Source organism: Pan paniscus, chromosome 18 (assembly GCF_029289425.2).
Source record: "Pan paniscus chromosome 18, NHGRI_mPanPan1-v2.0_pri, whole genome shotgun sequence".
Lineage (NCBI taxonomy): Eukaryota > Metazoa > Chordata > Mammalia > Primates > Hominidae > Pan > Pan paniscus.
The window spans coordinates 3,037,535-3,056,539 of NC_073267.2; the positions used below are offsets into that span (position 1 = coordinate 3,037,535).

Sequence of the window (19,005 nt, forward strand, 5' to 3'; positions counted from 1 at the left end):
TTACACAGCAGTAGATAACTAATACACCAGCTGTAGGGCTTTGGGCACGTTCCTTAGCCTCTGCACCCCCGTTTCCTCCCTCGTGCCATGAGCGTTGTAGAGGCGAGTGAGGAATGTGTAGACGCAGCACAGTGCCACGCACATGAGGCAGCTTTCCAGCCCCTCCTGGGATGGCTGTGGTCATTTTCTTGCCCCTCCCTGGATGGACCGTGACCTCACAACGTCAGGCCAAGTTATTGCATTCTTGGCCTGAGGTCATCCATTGGCCATAGACAGAGGTTCTCAGCAGGAAAGGGTGAGATAAAGAGAGGGGTCAGTCTCTTTCCTCCAGCCCGTGTCGGGAGAACCGTGCTGGGCCAGGTGAGACATCCGCTGTCTGTGCGGTGTCCTGGGATGAGCAACTGGACCTGACCCATGGGGAGATTTGTCTGTGTCGCCAGAGGGCGAGGGGTTTCCTGGTCTAGCTTGCCTTGGGCTTGGCCAAGCATTCTGGCTGCCACTGGGGCCCCCAGGACAACTGAGAACTGTCCTTTCTTCTTTGACCTTCAGCTGCCCCTCTCTCCCCTGTCCCCTGGTGCCTGCTCAGATGCTTTCTTCTTGTGACCCTTGGCCCTTGGCCCCTGCCCCGAGGCGCCTTCACCCTGGGCTCCGTGTTCTGGAGTTCACCGTGTACTAGTTCCTCAAGCTGTTTGTCTTTCACTGCTTCCTTTTTTTCTGTGCATTACTCAAGAACTGCATGGGTATGTGTCAGTATAAAAAAAAATAGTTGGCCGGGCGCGGTGGCTCACGCTTGTAATCCCAGCACTTTGGGAGGCTGAGGCGGGCAGATCACGAGGTCAGGAGATTGAGACCACGGTGAAACCCTGTCTCTACTAAAAATACAAAAAATTAGCTGGGCGTGGTGGCGGGCGCCTGTAGTCCCAGCTACTTGGAGAGGCTGAGGCAGGAGAATGGAGTGAACCCGGGAGGCGGAGCTTGCAGTGAGCCGAGATCGCGCCACTGCACTCCAGCCTGGGCGACAGAGACTCTGTCTCAAAAAAAAACAAAAACAAAAACAAAATAAAGTTGGCCGGGCGTGGTGACTCACACCTGTAATCCCAGCAGTTTGGGAGGCGGAGACAGATCGCTGGAGTTGGAGACCAGCCCCTGGCCAACATGGTGAAACCCTGTCTCTACAAAAAAATACAAACATTTGCCTGTGTGTGGTGGCACATGCCTGTAGTCCCAGCTACTCGGGAGGCTGAGGCAGGAGAATCGCTTCAACCTGGGAGGCGGAGGTTGCAGTGAGCAGAGATCGAGCCACTGCACTCCAGCCTGGGCAACAGAGCAAATTCCCATCTCAAAAAAACCAAAAACCCAAACCAAAAAAACACAAAAAAACATTATCGACATTAACAACTACAAGGCGCCGGGCTAATTTTATATTTTTAGTAGAAACAGGGTTTCTCCATGTTGGCAGGCTGGCCTCGAACTCCTCACCTCAAGTGATCCGGCCGCCTCGACCTCCGCCTCCCAAAGTGAGCCACCGTGCCCGGCCGTGAATGTGACTTTATAGCCCAGATTTCCTTCCGTGAACGCTTGTTAGTTGTGAAACTAGCAAAGTTGCGCCTCTGAGTTTACGCAGAGCCGGCTCCGGAATCCGAGTTCCGGGTTCGAGCACAGCTCCGCCGCTACCTCGGGCGTGACCTTGGCCGGAGCCTGGTCCCCTCTGAGCCTCAGTTTCCCGGTCTGGGATGCCGGAATGACAGCTCGCCCCCTGCCCCGCCCAGCCCCGCCCAGCCCCGCCCCGCAGGCCCTGGGATTGGTTCGCGCGAGGTCCCCCTCCCCAGGCGGGGTCGGGCCTCTCCCGCCCGCCAGGCCCCAACCCGGAAATGCAGCTGGAGCGGAGGCGGAGCCCACTAAGGCCGCGGCGGAGCGACGATGGGCGCGGCCAATGGGCGCGGGCGTCGGCTGCGGCGCGACGGAAGTCCTGCCCGGCGCCGCGCGGGGGCGGGGCGGCGCCGGGGGCGGCGGGCGGCGGGGCGGGCGCAGGATGAGGGCGGCCATTGCTGAGGCTCCGCTTCGGGGAGGAGGACGCTGAGGAGGCGCCGAGCCGCGCAGCGCTGCGGGGGAGGCGCCCGCGCCGACGCGGGGCCCATGGCCAGGACCACCAGCCAGCTGGTGAGCGCGCGGCGGCGGACTGGGCGCGCCGGTTTGTTACCCTGCCGGGTCCGGCGGCCGCCCGGGTCCGGCGAGGCGGGGCGGCCCGGGGTCCCGAGGGCCGGGTGCCTCCTTACTTGCAGCCGGGCGGCCGGGCCGGGGATGGCGGGCGCCGGCCGAGGGCGCTGCTTGGCCGCGGCGGGGAGTCCGGGCCTGGGTTGCGGCGGGCGCCGGCCTGGCCGGGGGCGCTGACAGACGCGCGGAGGGCGGGGGAGGCCGGGAGGTGTCACCCGGCCCAGCGGGGTGGAAGTGCCTGGAAAGTTTGTTTTCGGCTCGGCGCAGCCTGGAGCCGAGCCTCCAGGGTTACTTTTCGGTTCTGTCTGTAGAGGAACCGCCCTGGGCTTCCACCTGGAACGGGGTCCTTGGCGCCTCCGCCTGCGAGAGAAGCAGAAGGTGCAAGTTCTTGCTGAAAGCACCTGATGCTCCTGGGCCCCCTTTTCCAGATTGTTGATGACAGTGGTCGGGAAAACTCGCCTTTCACGGCCCGGCCAAGGGGCATTTGGGTGCTTTTGCTGCCCGTGGCTGTGCTCAGCGTTGTGGGAAGCCCCTGGGAGGCCGAATGTGCAGGATCACCGAGGGGAAAGTGAGCTTGACAGGTAGGAGGGATTTTAGGGGAAGGACCAAAACAAACTACTTGTGGGGTGAAATGTTTTGCTAAAAGTGTCGCTGGTGTTTCTATATTTTCTCTCTATCGCTAAAAGTATCCCTCATGTTTTTATGTTTTCCATATGCTAAGTTCTACAGTCTGGGGACGATGGTTTAAAAATTTATGCCTTGTATGCGATGTGCAGTGGGTGATGGAAGAACGTCTACATGGCTTTAAAATTTGACTTAAAAGGCAAATATTTTAAATGAAGGAAAACCCAAGAAGTTTAATTGATCCCGTATCTTCTAGGATGCGGCTTTTTTTTTTTTTTGGATGGAGTCTCCCTCTCGACGCGCAGGCTGGAGTGCAGTGATGCGATCTCAGCTCACTGCAACCTCCATCTCCCGGGTTCAAGCGATTCTCCTGCCACAGCTTCCTGAGTAGCTGGGATTACAGGCGTATGCCACCATGCCCGGCTAATTTTTGTATTTTTAGTAGAGAAGGTGTTTCGCCATGTTGGCCAGGCTGCTCTGGAACTCCTGACCTCAAGTGATCTGCCCGCCTCGTCCTCCCAAAGTGCTAGGATTACAGGCGTGAGCCACCACGCCCGGCAGATGTGGCTTTTTGATAGGCGTTCTTGATCTTTTTTTTTGTGGGGCGGGGGGTGGGGGGTTGTGAGTCTGTTTGAGAACCTGAGGAAAGATATGGGCCCTCTTCTGAGAAAAATGCAGAGTGACACTGAATTTTGTAACTACGTCAGGAGGCTCTTGAACTTTCTGCAGCTCACTTGTGGACTTTGTAGAGATGCGTGTTAAAGAAGAAGGTTCAGTTGAGAAAAATGTTGAAGGGATGCCTTTCGCTCTTTCGACATGTGTGGCTGTACACCAGAGTGGCCCGGGTAACATAAAAACATGAATTAGGCGGCTTGGCCAGGCTCAGTGGAGGCTGGGGCCGAGAGTCATGTCGAAGTTTGTGAGGTTAACCTGCAGCCAGTGACAGTCATGGCGAAGTTTGTGAGGTTAACTCGCACCCAGTAACGCTGTTGCAATGCAAGGTGTGTATTTGGTGTCATCCACGGGAAGAGGAAAGAGCAAATTTTCTCATGGCCTTGGCAGTTCCACGTGATGGACATTTCATATCTGCAGTTTTCTTCGCATGAGACGGCTTTTTTGCACAAACACACTGGAATCCGGTGAGCAAGAATGATAGAATGCAAGATGAATTTCCACATGAGGAAGTGTCACGAACGAGGGTTTTGCATCTTTGTCAGCTGGATTCCCCCATGTGTATGTATGTGAGAACATGCCGTGTTTCCTGTCTGTAATGGTAGAGGCAGCCCTGATATTGGATTTTCACCTGAGGATGGATAGATCTTCAGGGTTCAAGTGGGTTTGCATCTGGACTTCAGGGTGGCCCTGTAGGCCCTGTGTGAGAAGCCCCCTTCCCAGTGAACTTTCCCTTGTGTGCCCGCGTGGACAGCCAACAGGGGGAGCAGTGCGAGCGTGAAGGCAGACAGTGGCCTGGCCCAGTCTGACGGTAAGTGGGCCAGAGGCAGTGAGTACCATTTCTTGATCTGACTACTCAAGACAGGAGCTTCCCTAGGTACTTTCACACCTCATTGCGAGGTACGTGTTGTTCCCATTTTACGGGTGCAGAAGCTGAGCTGCAGAGACGTTAAGTACCTGCCTCATAAGTGGTAGAGACTCCAGTGTCACCCTGCCCCTCACGTTCGGAGCCCCCGAGCGAGGGTCTGCCGGGCAGCTCAGCCCAGCACTCTGTAAGGAAATCTTCAGTGCCACTGCCCAGGATGTCTTCCCGGGGATTGGGCCTGAATGTCTTGACCATGCCGTGCTGGAGGTAGGAGGGGTGTCTTCATATGGAAGAACTGTACATATTTCTTTGGCAGATGGCTGAACTCTGTGACCCCGGGGCCTGTTTCAGCCTCCTGCTGTCAGAAAGCAGCTGTTTGGGAAGAGGCTGTGATTCGGCCTTGTTTGAGGGCCGATACTCTGAATGGGTGAGGCTTGAAATCCTCCCTTTGGAACAAAGAAACATGTAATGATTTTGCTGAAGGTAGAATTGGGGGCTAGGCAGAGTGGCCTCCTGCCCTCCCTAGGGTGGTTCTGTCTTTTGCAAAGGTGGCTGCATCCTTAGGGGAAGGTGAGGGGAGAAGCAGGGAGCATGGAGAGAAGTGGCTTTCGATTTTCTCCCTCCTTTTGGGGAGTTTCTCCTTATGTGGCTGGTCTGGTGCATAGTGTGGTGTATTCCTGTCCGCAACGTTGCCCTGACAGCCAGTCCAAGCTGAGTCTAGAGCTGGCAAGGTGAGCTCCCAGTAGTAAGAGGGAAGTGGTTTGTTCTGCTCTTCTGAGATGTGTTCTTATGAGAAGGATCCAGCAGCAGCCTGCAGAGATGTGGGGCCTGAAAAGAGGCCTTGGGCAGCTCTTCTCGACAGGTCTTGGCCCTCTAGACTGCCTTCAGCACAGTTTTGGGGAGAAACAGGGAGTGTTCCTTTTTCAATCTATGCGCTCATCCCCTGAGCCGCCTGACCCAGGGTTTAGATGCTCCAGGGCAGCTGATTGACACCGGTGGGAGACGGAGTCTGGCAAGCAGGTGATGAACTGGGAAACGCTGCAGAAATGAGGGGGCAAGCGTGGCCAGTCCCTTCTGAGAGGATGTATTTGGAAGAGAGTGGGCACTGGCGTGGCACTTTCCCCTTCTGTGGAAATGGACAGGATGCCACGTAGTGCTGCAGTTCTGTGTGGGGCAGGTTGTGGCTGCAGAGAAGCCCTGGGTGCAGAAACAGTCCCCCGAGCAGGTGCGAGGGCCAGGGTGCTCTATGCTGCTCCACACCTGCCGTGCGATGACATGTGGCCACCGGGCTGCCCAGCACAGTTGTTTAGAAAGCAGGTTCAAAGGGCAGTGTGCTGGGAGGAAGTGCTGCTGTGGAAACTGCAAGTTTTGGACATGAGTTGCTCAGGTCTTTTCAGCCGTGCATTCTTCTACAACAGAATTGCATTATTCACTTGCTCAGTGTGATACCATGTCCTTTAAAAAATTATTTGAATATTGAGAACAGGTTGTATGTTCCGTCTCTAGCTGTTAGATCACAGGCAGGGCACATCTTCTCAAAGAGTAACGAGGCATGGGTTGTGTGTGTTCTCTTCTCTTAGTGAGGACAAAGGCCTGTTTGGGTTCATGATGATTGTTGGGGTCTCTTTTCTGTACCTGATGTTGGTTGCACAAAGTCCATTTCCATTCTCTTAGTCTAGACAATTTTCCTGATATTTAAACTGGAATTTTTGCTCCAAGAAATTCCAGGTCATTTAGAATGTGTTAAGATTGAGTTTCTGGGCTACACATCCCTTATAAGAGCACCTGATTCTGGTTTCTGTTTGTTTATTTATTTATTTTTTCCAGACAGTCTCGTTCTGTCACGCAGGCTGGAGTACAGTGGCATGATTTTGGCTCACTGCAACCTCTGCCTCATGGGTTCAAGTGATTCTCGTGCTTCAGGCTCCCAAGTAGCTGGGATTACAGGTGCGCACCACCTACATTATTTATTTATTTAATTTATTTATTGAGATGAGGTCTCACTATGTTGCCCAGGCTACTCAAACTTCTGGTCTCAAGGGATCCTCCCGCCTCGGCCTCCCAAAGTGCTGGGATTACAGGCATGAGCCACCGCACCCAGCCTGATTTCTGTTTAAAGAGTTGGATTTTACAGGGGCTCACAGAATTGGGAACTGACAGTACTGTAGAGCCTGTGTATGAAAAAGATGGACAAGCCTGACATTAGCAGCTCACTGTTGAGCACACGGCCCCCTGCAGAATAAACAAGTGTGTGGTTTCCATCTGATGAAGGTGGGCATGTAGTTCCTGGACAGTCCAGTGACTTCCGTCATTCCACAGACAAGATCAGATGCCCTCTCTACCAGCCACCGTGCTGGGGACCGGCCCAATCTGTGTTTCAAATCAGCTTGTAGCACGCAGGGATTCGAAATATTTAAAGATGAGGTTTGAAGGTAGGTCTGGAGACCAAGGACGTTAGTTTTGGAGGTCCCCGTCTCCTGCGTGTTTGCGGAGCTGGTGACAGTGCCCCCTCCCCGTGCTGGAGAGGGCTGAGGAGAGGCTGTGTGTCTCAGCAGGATGCCAGTCAGGATTCTTCTGGCTACGGGCTTATTTTTTACAATAAATTCATCGTTAAAGTCCCATTCTTTAACCTGTTTTTTCCCTTTTGGAATTAATTTGACTGCAGTAGGAAGGGGTTGTAGCTGAAAGTGACCGCTGTGCATTGAATGCCATCAGAAAAGGCTGATGAGATTTGCAGGGAAGACTGAAGCCTCACTGAAATGCGCCTGGCGTGTGTTGACCTTTGCAGTGGAACATGTGGGAAAGGGGCCCGCACTCACTTTTCAGTTCTGCCTCGGTGATTCCAGGAGCCCCGGGGTTGGGAGCGGGGACAGGACCTTGCTCCTGAGTCTTAGGTGTGGTGTCTCTCGCCCCTTGCTGCATTGGCGGGACCCTCGGTGCCGCGGCCTCAGTTGCAGGGCGGCCAGGGCTGCTCCGTGAAGGAGGCGCTCACTCCATGGAGCTGCAGGACGCTGCATTCTCCTCACTCTGGCCATTGCCGCTGTCCTTCCTGCTTCCCCTTTTCTGGTGAGGGAGGGCTCCAAGGACTTGCTGGCTGGTCCCCAGATGCCAGCACTCCTGCATCTCCCCCTCCTCTCCTGGCCTGTCACTTTGTTCCTCCTCTGTGAGGGGCCCAGGCTCGGATGCCCGGCCACAGCCTCTCTCTCCAGCCTGTGCGGCCCAGGTGGGTCCAGGATGTTCCCTGCTGCCCTGTTCTCAGCAGTTCTTGTCTTCTTCAGGCTTTTCCTCCTTGCCTAGAGAAATTTCCCTACATGGAAACCCCTGTGGCTGTACAGTCTTTTCTGACCAATCTGCTGGGTTTTTTGTTATTTGTTTTTTGTTTTTGAGACAGAATCTTGCTCTGTCGCCCAGGCTGGAGTGCAGTGGCACGATCTCGGCTCACCGCAACCTCCGTCTTTCAGGTTGAAGCAATTCTCCTACTTCAGCCTCCTGAGTAGCTGGGATTACAGGCACTTGCCACCGCACCCGGCTAATTTTTTTTTTTTTTTTTTTTTTGTAATTTTAGTAGAGACCGGGTTTTGCCATGTTGGCCAGGCTGGTCTCGAACTCCTGACCTCAGGTGATCCGCCCACCTCTGCCCCCCAAAGTGGTGGGATTACAGGCGTGAGCCACCGTGCCCAGCCTGCTTTTCTATATTCTTTAGGGAATCATGATAATAAAAAAAAGTCTGTGCATGTTTAGTACAAATGCAATTTCTTGTTTTTCTAATATTTTCTATCCACTGTTGGTTGAATCCATGCATGTGGAGTCAACCTATGGATGGGGATGGCAGACTGTACTCTCCTGACAGGTGGTTACAAAGTGTTTCTACCTGAAGAGACCTGGTTGCAAAGCAGCATGCCCAGTATAACTTTCCTCAGGCCCAGGGAAAAGCCTGGAGGGAGGTTCCCACAGAAATATTAGCAGTGGTTTCCTGGGCCAGTGGGATGAGGACCACACATTGAGCTAGCAGTGGAGAAACAGTGGTGAATAAGATATGTCTGGCTCTGTCTCCTGGAACTTACTGGACTGAGGATGAACCTTTCTCCACTAATTTTTGTTCTGAAAAATTTCAAAACCGAAGAACAGTTGAAAGCATAGTACAATGAATATCCCTAGCCTTTTCACCTGGATTCTACCGGCTGTTAACCTTTTCCATATTTGCTTGTATACATTACCCCCTCACCTCCCCCCAGTTTTTTTTTTTGAGACGGAGTCTCGCTCTGTCGCCCAAGTTGGAGTGCAGTGGCGCGATCTCGGCTCACTGCAAGCTCCGCCTCCTGGGTTCACACCATTCTCCTGCCTCAGCCTCCCAAGTAGCTGGGACCACAGGCGCCTGCCACCATGCCCGGCTAATTTTTTTGTGTTTTTAGTAGAGACGGGGTTTCAACCTGTTAGCTAGGATGGAATTGATCTCCTGACCTCGTGATCCGCCCACCTCGGCCTCCCAAAGTGCTGGGATTTACAGGCATGAGCCACCGCACCCGGCCCCAAATTTTTTTCTATTATTTTTATTATTTGAAAGTAAGTCACACACATGATAGCATTTCACCCCAGAATCCTTCTCCAGGTGCCTTCTGAGCTCAGAAGCTGTCACCTGTACAACCTCTTCATCATCACATCCGAGACAGCATTAACATTGCATTTTTTTTTTTTTTTTTGAGATGGAATCTCATGCTGTTGCCCAGGCTGGAGTGCAGTAGTGCGATCTTGGCTCACTGCAACCTCCGCCTTCTGGGTTCAAGTGATTCTCCTGCCTCTGCCTCCCAAGTAGCTGGGACTTACAGGTGTGTACCACCAGTCGTGGCTAATTTTTGCATTTTTAGTAGAGGTGGAATTTTATTGTAACGTGGCATTTTCTAATGCAAAGGTGACATGCAGCCTTCCTCCGTGGTCACCTGTCCTCCTCAAAGCCCTTTCTTGTTCTTCTTTCTTTCTCTTTTTTTTTTTTTTAGAGACAGAGTTTTGCTCTGTTGCCCAAACTAGAATGCAGTGGCATGATCATAGCTCACCGCAGCCTTGAACTCCCTTGGGCTCAAGCCATCCTCCAGCCTTTGCCTCCTGAGTAGCTGGGACTATAGGCCTGTGCCACCACACCTGGCTAATTTTTTTTGTTTGAGACGGAGTCTGGCTCTGTTGCCCAGGCTGGAGTGCAGTGGTGTGATGTCGGCTCACTGTAACCTCCGCCTCCTGGGTTCAAGCAATTCTCCTGCTTCAGCCTCATGAGTAGCTAGGATTACAGGTGCCCGCCGCCACACTCGGCTAATTTTTATATTTTCAGTAGAGACGGCGTTTTACCATCTTGGCTAGGCTGGTCGCGAACTCCTGATGTCATGATTCACCCGCCTTGGCCTCCCAAAGCGTGAGATTACAGGCGTAAGCCACCACGCCCAGCACTGGCTAATTATAATTTTTAAAATTTTTTGTACAGATGGGGTCTCGCTTTGTTGCCCAGGCTGGTCTTGGACTGGGTTAAAGTGATCCTACCACCTGCTCCTCCCAAAATGCTGGGAATACAGGCATGAGCTACAGCAACCTGGCCAGCATTTCTTAAAATATGAGGGTAGTTGTCTCGTATTTTATATAAATACAGGATTCACAATCTGGATTTGTCTCATTGTTTCCTTGTTAGATTAGGTTCAGGCTAAGTATTTATGGCAAGAATACTGCTTAGGAGATGATGAGCTAAAGGTAATTTTTTTTTTCGAGATGGAGTCTCACTCTCTCACCCAGGCTGGAGTGCAGTGGCGCGATCTCGGCTCACTGCAACCTCTGCCACCCGAGTTCAAGCGATTCTCCTGCCTCAGCCTCCTGAGTAGCTGTGATTACAAGTGCCTACCACTGCGCCCGGCTAATTTTTGTGTTTTTAGTAGAGACGGGGTTTCACCATCTTGGTTAGGCTAATCTTGAACTCCTGACCTCGTGATCTACCCACCTCAGCTTCCCAAAGTGCTTTGAGACAGAGTCTCGCTCTGTCGCCCAGTCTGGAGTGCAGTGGCGTGATCTCGGCTCACTGCAATCTCCACCTCCCCGGTTCAAGCGATTCTCCTGCCTCAGCCTCATGAGTAGCTGGGATTACAGGCTCCTGCCACCATGCTGGGCTAATTTTTGTATTTTTAGTAGAGATGGGGTTTCACCATGTTGGCCAGGCTGGTCTTGAACTCCTGACCTCAAGCCATCTGCCTTGGCCTCCCAAAGTGCTGGGATTACAGGTGTGAACCACCGTGCCCGGCCTTCCTTAGTGGCCCTTCTAACCTTAAGCTGCTTTTCCTTCCTGACAGCGGGGCCCTACTCTCCTGGTCTCTTTCCTGCTTGGGCAAGGTGCCAGGGGGCTTTTTCTAGGCCTTGACTTTGCTGTAGCTTCTAAGGTGTCCTGTGGTGGTAAAAGGGACGTGTGCTCTGTGGGTAGGTGCAGCCACCTGTAGAGCTGCAGCTATATCCCCAGGATGGTTGTGTGACTGATGGTCCTTGGGGAGCCCAGCAGTGAGGATCTCAGCAGCCCACCTGTCTCAGAGTCCCCGCTGTGCACCCAGGCCCAGGGCTCAGTGAGTGAGAGCTCTCCGACCTCGGTGGGGGCGGGGCTAATTGACCTTCAGACCCACCGTGTGCCAGTGCTGGCTGGCACACAGCACTGCTTGGACCTCCCCGGTGGGAAAGGATGGGGACAGATCAGTCTTTGGAAGAATGGAGCACTGGCTTTGCTCAGCCCTGTTCTTGGGAAGGTTTGATCTGGAGAGCCGCAGCAGCCAGACCCTGGGGAGGCAGGTTAGTGAGCAAGCTCCCAACTTACGAGCTAGGAAGTCTGACGGCTGCTCATTTCCCCCCATGTGGACATCATTGGGGGTCCTTCCTGAGGGCGAGCGCTAGGTTCGTCTGCGTTTCTCTTTCCCAGTTGGGCCTGACTCTGGACACGAGGCTGAGGGAGTACACAGCTCCTTCAGAGCACGGGCTCAGACGCTCAGATGCTCGGAGCGCTTCCGGCTGCTTTTCCATGGGTAACTCACATGTTCTTCCTGCAGGTTGGCATTTGTCTTTCATGGGTTTTTTTCATTGGTCAGAATTACAGTCTTTTGATTGTATGTACGTACCTAGTTATTATCAGATATCTAGTTTAAAAATGTGCATCTGAATAGAGATTTTCTTGGTGAATGCATTGCGTTCTCATTCCGTAAAAAGTCGGAAGCTCAAAATGATGCTTAAAAAAAATCTTAGCAAGCTCTCCTGTGCAGATGCTGCTGGCGCTGAGCTTTGTGTCTGGGGCAGAAAGGGTGAGGACGGGCCCCGGTTGGTTTAGGAAAAGTGGTTATGAACAGAATGGGCCCCATGCTCCTGGCCTGAGGAAATTCTTGTGTGAAAAAGATGGCTTCTACAGCTTGAAGGGGGACGGTCCACCTGATGCTCCTGTCCCTGTCTGAGCCCCAGGGGCAGAAGGGAAACAGTCAACAGCACGGCCGGCCGTTGCAGATGGTGCCCATAGAGGGAGGGTAGTTAGTGTCTGAGCAGGAGAGGGTGACCGGCCTTTGTGGGGCTGCTTCAGAGAGCTGGGCAGAGTCTGGGCCCCAACGTGGACTAGCAGGGGAGGAGCTCTCCTGGCTGGGGTGGCGACTCGGGGAGGTCTGGGTTGCCTGAGCAGGGAATCGGCCTCCCGTGGAGGAGGTTCTGAGCGGGAGACGCTCTTCGTGTGGGCCTGGAGGACCTCTAGGCGGCCTGCACTCGCCTGATACAGCTGGCTTCTGCTGGGAGGCTGGGTTTGCATCCAAACTCTGAGACCTTTTGGACAAAACATGCCAAAGAAGTTGGTGGTAGTAAGAAATTCATACTAAACTTGTTCTGTTAGGGTTTTTTCCCTTTCAGGTATATTATTTCCCTTCAGTAGCCCTACATTTTAAAAGTTAACGTTCAGCATTGAGTCAGGGTCAGGTTTTGAATGACACAGGATGTTTTCAGATCCTGAGTTTACCTGAAGCTCTCAAAGTAGCCTCCTAACAAAAATTATTGAAAGCATCAACTATTTTGGAATAGTTTTAGGTATGTAGAAAAATTGCAGACAACACAGAATTTCCATAATTTCCCCCAGCCGGCTTCCCCTAATGCCATGACATGACCGTGATACCTCTGTCACTCTGTCGAAACTGAGGTGTTCGCGCTGGCACCACACTACTCACCGAGCGACAGGCCCGTTTTGGATTTTATCAGTTTTCCCCCTGATGTCCTTGCTGTCCCAGGACCCCGCCCCGGTGCCACATCGCATCGCGTTGTCCTGTCTCATTCGCCCCCTGTGGTGTAGGATAGCTGCCGTCCTTCCTTGTTTGTCATCAGCTTGGTACTTTTGAGGAGTCCTGGTCAGGTATTTTGCAGAATGTGCCTTCATTTGGGTTTGTTTGATGTCTTGTGGTTGGACAGGTTGTGGGGTTAGGAAGAATCCCACAGAGATGAGGTGCCCTTAGTGCGTCGTATTGGGGTACAGGACATCCACGTGACTCATCGCTGGTGACGTTCAACAAAATTACTTACAAAACTTTAAAAAAATTATTATTGTTTGCTTTAGAGATGAGCTCTCGCTCTGTCATCCAGGCTGGAGTGCAGTGGTGGGATCATAGCTCACTGCAGTCTCCAACTCCTGGGCTCAAGCGACCCCCCCACCTCAGCCTCCTGAGTAGCTGGGGCTACAGGTACACGCCACTGTGTCTGGCAAAATTAGTTTTACTTTACTAAAAGGAAGCACGTAGGCCTGCTCTGCTCTCTGCTACTTGGGGGTTTTGTGTCATAGATTGTAGGACACTGGTGGTAATTTAATTTCGGAAGGGACCTTCTTTCTCACCCAGTTGGATCCTTCCAGTTTCTAGATGAAGACACTTAGGACCTGGAGGCCTTCTGACTTTTGGGTCAGAGCTGGCATGGAGTCCAGGCACCTGCTTTCTGCAGGCATGGATGCTCCTGGGACACTCTACAGGGACAGAGCCATCCCCAGCAAGGCAGACTGACAGGGCTGGTTTCCAGTCGGGTGGGGCCGCATCCTTCCAGGGGATGTGAGGCAGGTTTGAGATGAGTCTGCTCCCCTTCTGCCTGCTGCTCCTGTCTTTTTTTTTCTTTTTCTTTTTCTTTTTTTGAGACGGAGTCTTGCTCTGTTGCCAAGGCTGGAGTGCCGTGGCGAGATCTCAGCTCACTGCAACCTCTGCCTCCCAGGTTCAAGTGGTTCTCCTGCCTCAGCCTCCCAAGTAACTGGGACTACAGACATGCGCCCCCACACCTGGCTTATTTTGTATTTTTAGTAGAGACAGGGTTTCTCCATGTTGGTCAGGCTGGTCTCCAATTCCTGACCTCAGGTGATCCTCCCAAAGTGCTGGGATTACAGGCGTGAGCCACCGCAACTGGCCTAGGAGTAACTTCTTAATGAATATTTTAATAATATAAATCTTAGTCTGAATTTCTGACTGTGTCGCCTAGATGCCATGTAGGGGAATGGGCAGGTCAGAGGGTGTGGCCTGTGGTGTGGCGAGGCACTGAGGATTAGGTGCTGCAGTTTTCCTCCGGCCCCTCCTGGTTCCCTGGTGAACACGCATCAGCCTCAGATGGGCGACCCCCTACTCATGGGAGGGCTGGGAGTGTGGGCCCTGTAGTTGGATTCTGCTTCAGAATTGCGTGTGACCTCACTGTGGAGTGTTTGACTGGACAAAAGCCTGCTGTATACTCAGTGTCCCCATCTGTAGAAAGGATGCCGATGGTACCCACCCCCAGAGTTGTTTTGAGGACTAACCACGATAATACATGTAAAATGCTCAGAAGAATGTGTGGCAAACAGCAAGCACTTAATAATTTTTTTTTTTTTAGTAGAGAAAAATGGCATTTTATTTATTTTAAACAACAGCATTTAAAGTTATACCTATAAGGGGCACACAGAAGATATATGGAGAGTTTAAAGAATGAAAATAAACTCACACGTGCCCACCACCCTACTTGAAAAACAGGATTTTACCAGAAGGCTCGAGTGGCCCTCCAGATTGTAGTTTCTGGCCCCTCCCGTTCAGAGGTAACTGGCATCCTGGTTTTCATGTTGATCAGTGGTGTTTAAAGTACACCTGTAGGAAGTTCCAAAGTGCAGGAAGGGAACAAAGCCTCCTTGCAGAGAAATCTTGTACTTTGGTGTTTCATGATATGTTTGTGTGACACATATACAAAGTTAATGTTGAAGATGTGGGTTAGTGAAATTGAGACCTGGCGCTTCCTGAGGCTGGCAGCCCGGTTGAGCCTGAGGACCAGACTTGAGGCAGTTGGCAGTCCCCGCCTCGTTGCCCTCTGTCTGCCCTGGGTAAGTGAGAGGCTCCTTGGGAGGCCAGTGGAGATGGCTGTGGGAGGACAGATTGAGTAGCTGTCCTTGGAGCTGCTCCTCCCTCCCTTCGTGGAGAAATAGAAACAGCTTTCCTCCGGCCCTCACCTGTTGCCGGGGCTCCACGCTGGTGGGGGCGAGCTGCGTTTTGCTGAGTTGCACCGCGGGAGAGCGTTGGTGACCACTTGCCTGCTGTGGGCCAGCTCCCCGTGGCCAAGGACCAGCGTGGGCAGGGCCTTCGGGCATGGGTTGCTGGTACGAGCACACCGAGAATCCCCTCCGCCATAGGGCCTGCCCTGTGAGCTGCCCGCCAGATTCCACGGAGTGCTTCACACTCCTGTCTGGTGTGGGTCCCGCAGCCCTTGCGGGTGGGCCCATGTCATTAGCCTCATTTTAGAGAAGAGTCTTGATGGGTCGGAGAGCGGTGGCTTACCCACAGGTAAGCTGTAAATCTGGAACTCAACTGGGGCATTGGTTTTGCTAGTCCACCACAGTTGTCCTTGGTGGTGGCAGCCTGAGGGTTAGGGGAAGGTGGCGGCTGTCCCTCCCTAACACCCCCTTCCTCCACCTGGTTTTCTGTGCTGGGCCTAGCTTTGTGGAGTTTTCTGGGGTGAGATGAGGTTTTTACCAGAATGTTCTTTGCCAGTGAGCACAGCTGACCTGAGGGCAGTATCCCTTTGGAGATGAGCTAGGTGGATTGTGGCAGCCTCCCACAACTTTGGTCCGGGGGCCTGGAGAGAGCAGTTCCTGCTTGCCGCGTGTGAGAGTGTGCGGGCGCTGGCTCTACCTGTCGCACTGCATTCCCAGGCTCCAGAGCACACACTGCCATTTAAAGGTAGCTTAGCTTTCTGTTCGGGATCCTTTCTCTTGCTGGCTGAAGTGTGCATCTGCGTGACAGCATCTTGACCATAGGAGGCGCCCTGATTTCCATCCTTTTTTTTTTTTTTAGACGGAGTTTCGCTTTTTTTACCCAGGCTGGAATGCGGTGACGCAATCTCTGCTCACTGCAACCTCCGCCTCCTGGGTTCAAGCGATTCTCCTACCTCAGCCTCCCGAGTAGCTGGGATTATAGGTGCGCACCACCACACCCAGCTAATGTTTGTATCTTTAGTAGAGACGGGGTTTCACCTATTGGCCAGGCTGGTCTCAAACTCCTGATCTCACATGATGCGCCTGCCTCGGCCTCCCAAAGTACTGGGATTATAGGCATGAGCCACTGTGCCCGGCAAAGAGAGTATCTACTTTTTTTTTTTCTTTAAAAAAAGATGGGGTTCTTAAAAAGAGATGGGGTCTCACTGTGTTGCCCAGGCTAGTGTTGAACTCCTGGCCTCAGGTGATTCTCCTGCCTCAGCCTTACTGGTAGCTAGGACTATAGGCACACGCCACTATGCCTGGCTACTTTTTATATATTTTTTTGTAGAGATGGGGTTTCACTATATTGCACAGACTGGTCTTGGACTCCTGGACTCAAGCCATCCTCCCACTTCCGCCTCTGGAAGTGCTGGGATTACAGGCATGAGCCACTGCACCCTGCCTGGTTTCTACTTCTAAGAGATGGAGACTGCTGAACCTCATACCCAGACAAGTTAAAGAAATTGAAACTCTAAGTTCTTATATACATATTTTATGAAACAAAATTCTCAGAAAATGCCCAGTTTACCCATGGGCTACATTTTTACAAGTTTCAATTTGTTTAAAACTCAGGGTTTGTTTTCCTATCAGAGGTGTGGTTGGGGGCTCGGGCTCGGGCTCGGGCTGGCTGAAACCTGAGTGCCTGCTGTGGAAAACAGCAACAGGACCAGCACCTGGTGGTCCCATCTGCCTGTGGGAATAAGTAGGGGGCAGTGACTCGTCATTGAGTGGCGTGGGGGGATGTGAGAGCCCCTCTTCCAGGGACTTGGGGGATGGCACCTGGTAGCTTTAAGGACCTAACCTGTTGATGGTGCTTATTCTCCCAGCCACATTCTGTTGAGAACATTGGCCTTTCCCTGTTCTCAGTAGACCTGTGCCGTGGCACGTCTTTCACATTTCTCAGCACTGATGAAGTCACAGAAGCTTGTCTCGACAGTGCAGTAGAAGGTAGAAGAGGACAGAGGGGGTCCTGTCCTGAGTGGGGAGATTGATTGATTGCCAGGACTGAGAAGGGGGTGTGGAAAGACGTGGTTGGCAGGAGGCTCCTGGTGGGAAAGAAGCCGCACTGACCTGGGCAGGCCTTGGCCATGAGGAAGGAGCCCCAGGGAGCCAGCGTGCGAGGCTGCTGGCGAGGCAGGCCACAGCTCCCCGCCTTCCCTTGGGGGTGGTGCGTGCACCTGTGTGTGTGTAGCAAAGCCCAGTGATCAGGTCATAACCAGGGAGTGGGGGGCTTGCATGGTGACCCCACACCTGTGAGGTGGGCACTGGTGTTTTTGGTGGACTTCTCTTGTGAGGAGCTTTTTTTTTAAGAAAAAAAAAAAAAAAAAAAGAGAGCCTTGCTCTGTTGCCCAGACTGGAGTACAGGGTCTCGGTGATAGTTCACCACAACCTTGAACTCCCAGCCCAAGTGATCCTCCCACCTCAGCTGGAAGTGGAACCACAGGTGCACACCACCGTGCCTGGCTCTTTTTTTTTTTTTTTTTTTTTTTTCTTTTTTAAAAAGAGACAAGATTTTGTTCTGTCACCCTTGCTGGAGTGCAGTGCTATGACCACGGCTCACTGCAGCCTCAGCCTCCTGGGCTCAAGTAATTCTCCCACTTCAGCTGGAATTACAGGTGTGCGCCACCACAGCCAGCAGATTTTTTTGTTGTTGTTTATTAGATGTGAGGTCTCGCCATGTTACCCAGGCTGGTCTCCCAACACCTGGGCTCAAGCAGTTCTCCTGCCTTGGCCTCCCAAAATGGGAGATTACAGGCATGAGCCACCACGCCTAGCCCATTTTATTAGGGAGGACAACGATAGTAGACAGGTGCACCTAGGGTCTTATTACTGTAAATTGTTCCAGAGATTTAAATTTCAGAAGCTATTGAGTAACTGGAAGTGTTTACTTACTACAATTTGGGGTCACCAAGTGGGTGGCAGATGGATTGGGCTGTGCAGGGGCTGAAGGACTCACCCGCAGGCCCAGAGTCGCTGGCCTCCCTGAGGCTGTGCTGCCTCCATGGGACTGAGTGCTGGGACGGGGCATTTTGGGAGCCTGGTAGGACCCTACCCTGCACGTGGGCCCTGGCCGTGCGTTTCCTCCAGATCGTGGCAGGCGGTCTCGGGATGCTGTTAATGCAGTTGAATCACCACCTCAAAATGCTACAAAATCTGCCCTTTACAACAATAGTAGTACAAATAAACATTTAGACACTTCACGCTCAAAGAGGGCTTTTGCTCGGGCTTTTTATTTCACAATTGATGCTTAAAAGTGCTTTTAAAGGCAATATTGCAACTTTATTTATTTATTTATTTATTTATTTATTGGCTGCAGAAATGAAGTTATTTATTAAAACACACCCATGGTAGCAAGTTCTGATGGGTCTGAAGAGGAGGCAGGAGCACAGTGTTGAGCTTCTAAACATCGTCCTGCCAGGGAGGGACCCTGACAGGTGCTTGGCTGACATGCTGTGGCCGAGGCAGGAAGGACGTTGCAGAATTCCACGAAGGCAGAAGACTACCAGTAGACAGGTCCCGTGTCATCACACCCGTGAGAGTGGCAGTGGTCTGGTGGCCACAGAGATGTCTGACAGCGTGGGTCTGGAGCCGGTGATTGGCTGGCTTTGAGAGGCTCCTTCAGGAGGTGCCTGGACCCTGATGGACAGCCCCCAGCCTCACACTCCCCCTTGAGGTTTGCAGAGGGTGCCAGAAGTGACCCCAGAAAGGGTTCTCTGAGGTGCTGCGGTCCCTACCCAGCAGCCAGGGGCTCTGTCTGGAAGTGGCCATGTCGTGGCCGTGCTGAACCGCTATGAGTCCAGAGCTTCCCGGGCCGCCTCTGCTCTGCTGGGAAGGCTCCGGGGCTCTCCCCACCTTCTTGAATCTTTGCTCAGATATCACCTTCCCAGCAAAGGGTGTCTGATTATTTGAATTTGCACCACCCTCATCCAAATAGTCCTGTTCTCTTTGCCTGCTTTATTTTTCTCATAGTAATCATCATCATCTGACACGCTGTGCATTTTCCTGCTCTGTGTATTGAAGTCTGTCTGTCCTGCTGGAATGCAGGCTTCTGGAGGGTGTGGTCTTGGTTTCGTTCTTTGCTGTACTTCCAGTGCCCAGGACGGTGCCCAGCATGGAGTAGCTGCTGAGCCAA

At 52.6% G+C, this 19,005-nt stretch overlaps 1 protein-coding gene across 2 annotated transcripts in view; it reads left to right on the forward strand.

Moving 5' to 3' along the window:
- The first annotated feature begins 2,002 nt into the window (after window positions 1-2,002).
- PDPK1 (3-phosphoinositide dependent protein kinase 1) overlaps window positions 2,003-19,005 on the forward strand; it is a 69,297-nt gene continuing 52,294 nt past the window's right edge. Inside the window, exon 1 of one of the 2 annotated variants that reach the window (XM_034940969.2) lies at window positions 2,003-2,160. In XM_034940969.2, the coding sequence (XP_034796860.1) occupies window positions 2,137-2,160 (24 nt within the window). In that variant the 5' untranslated portion in view covers window positions 2,003-2,136. The remainder of the gene's footprint in view (window positions 2,161-19,005) is intronic. The other variant, XM_057300155.2, reaches the window with a different exon arrangement.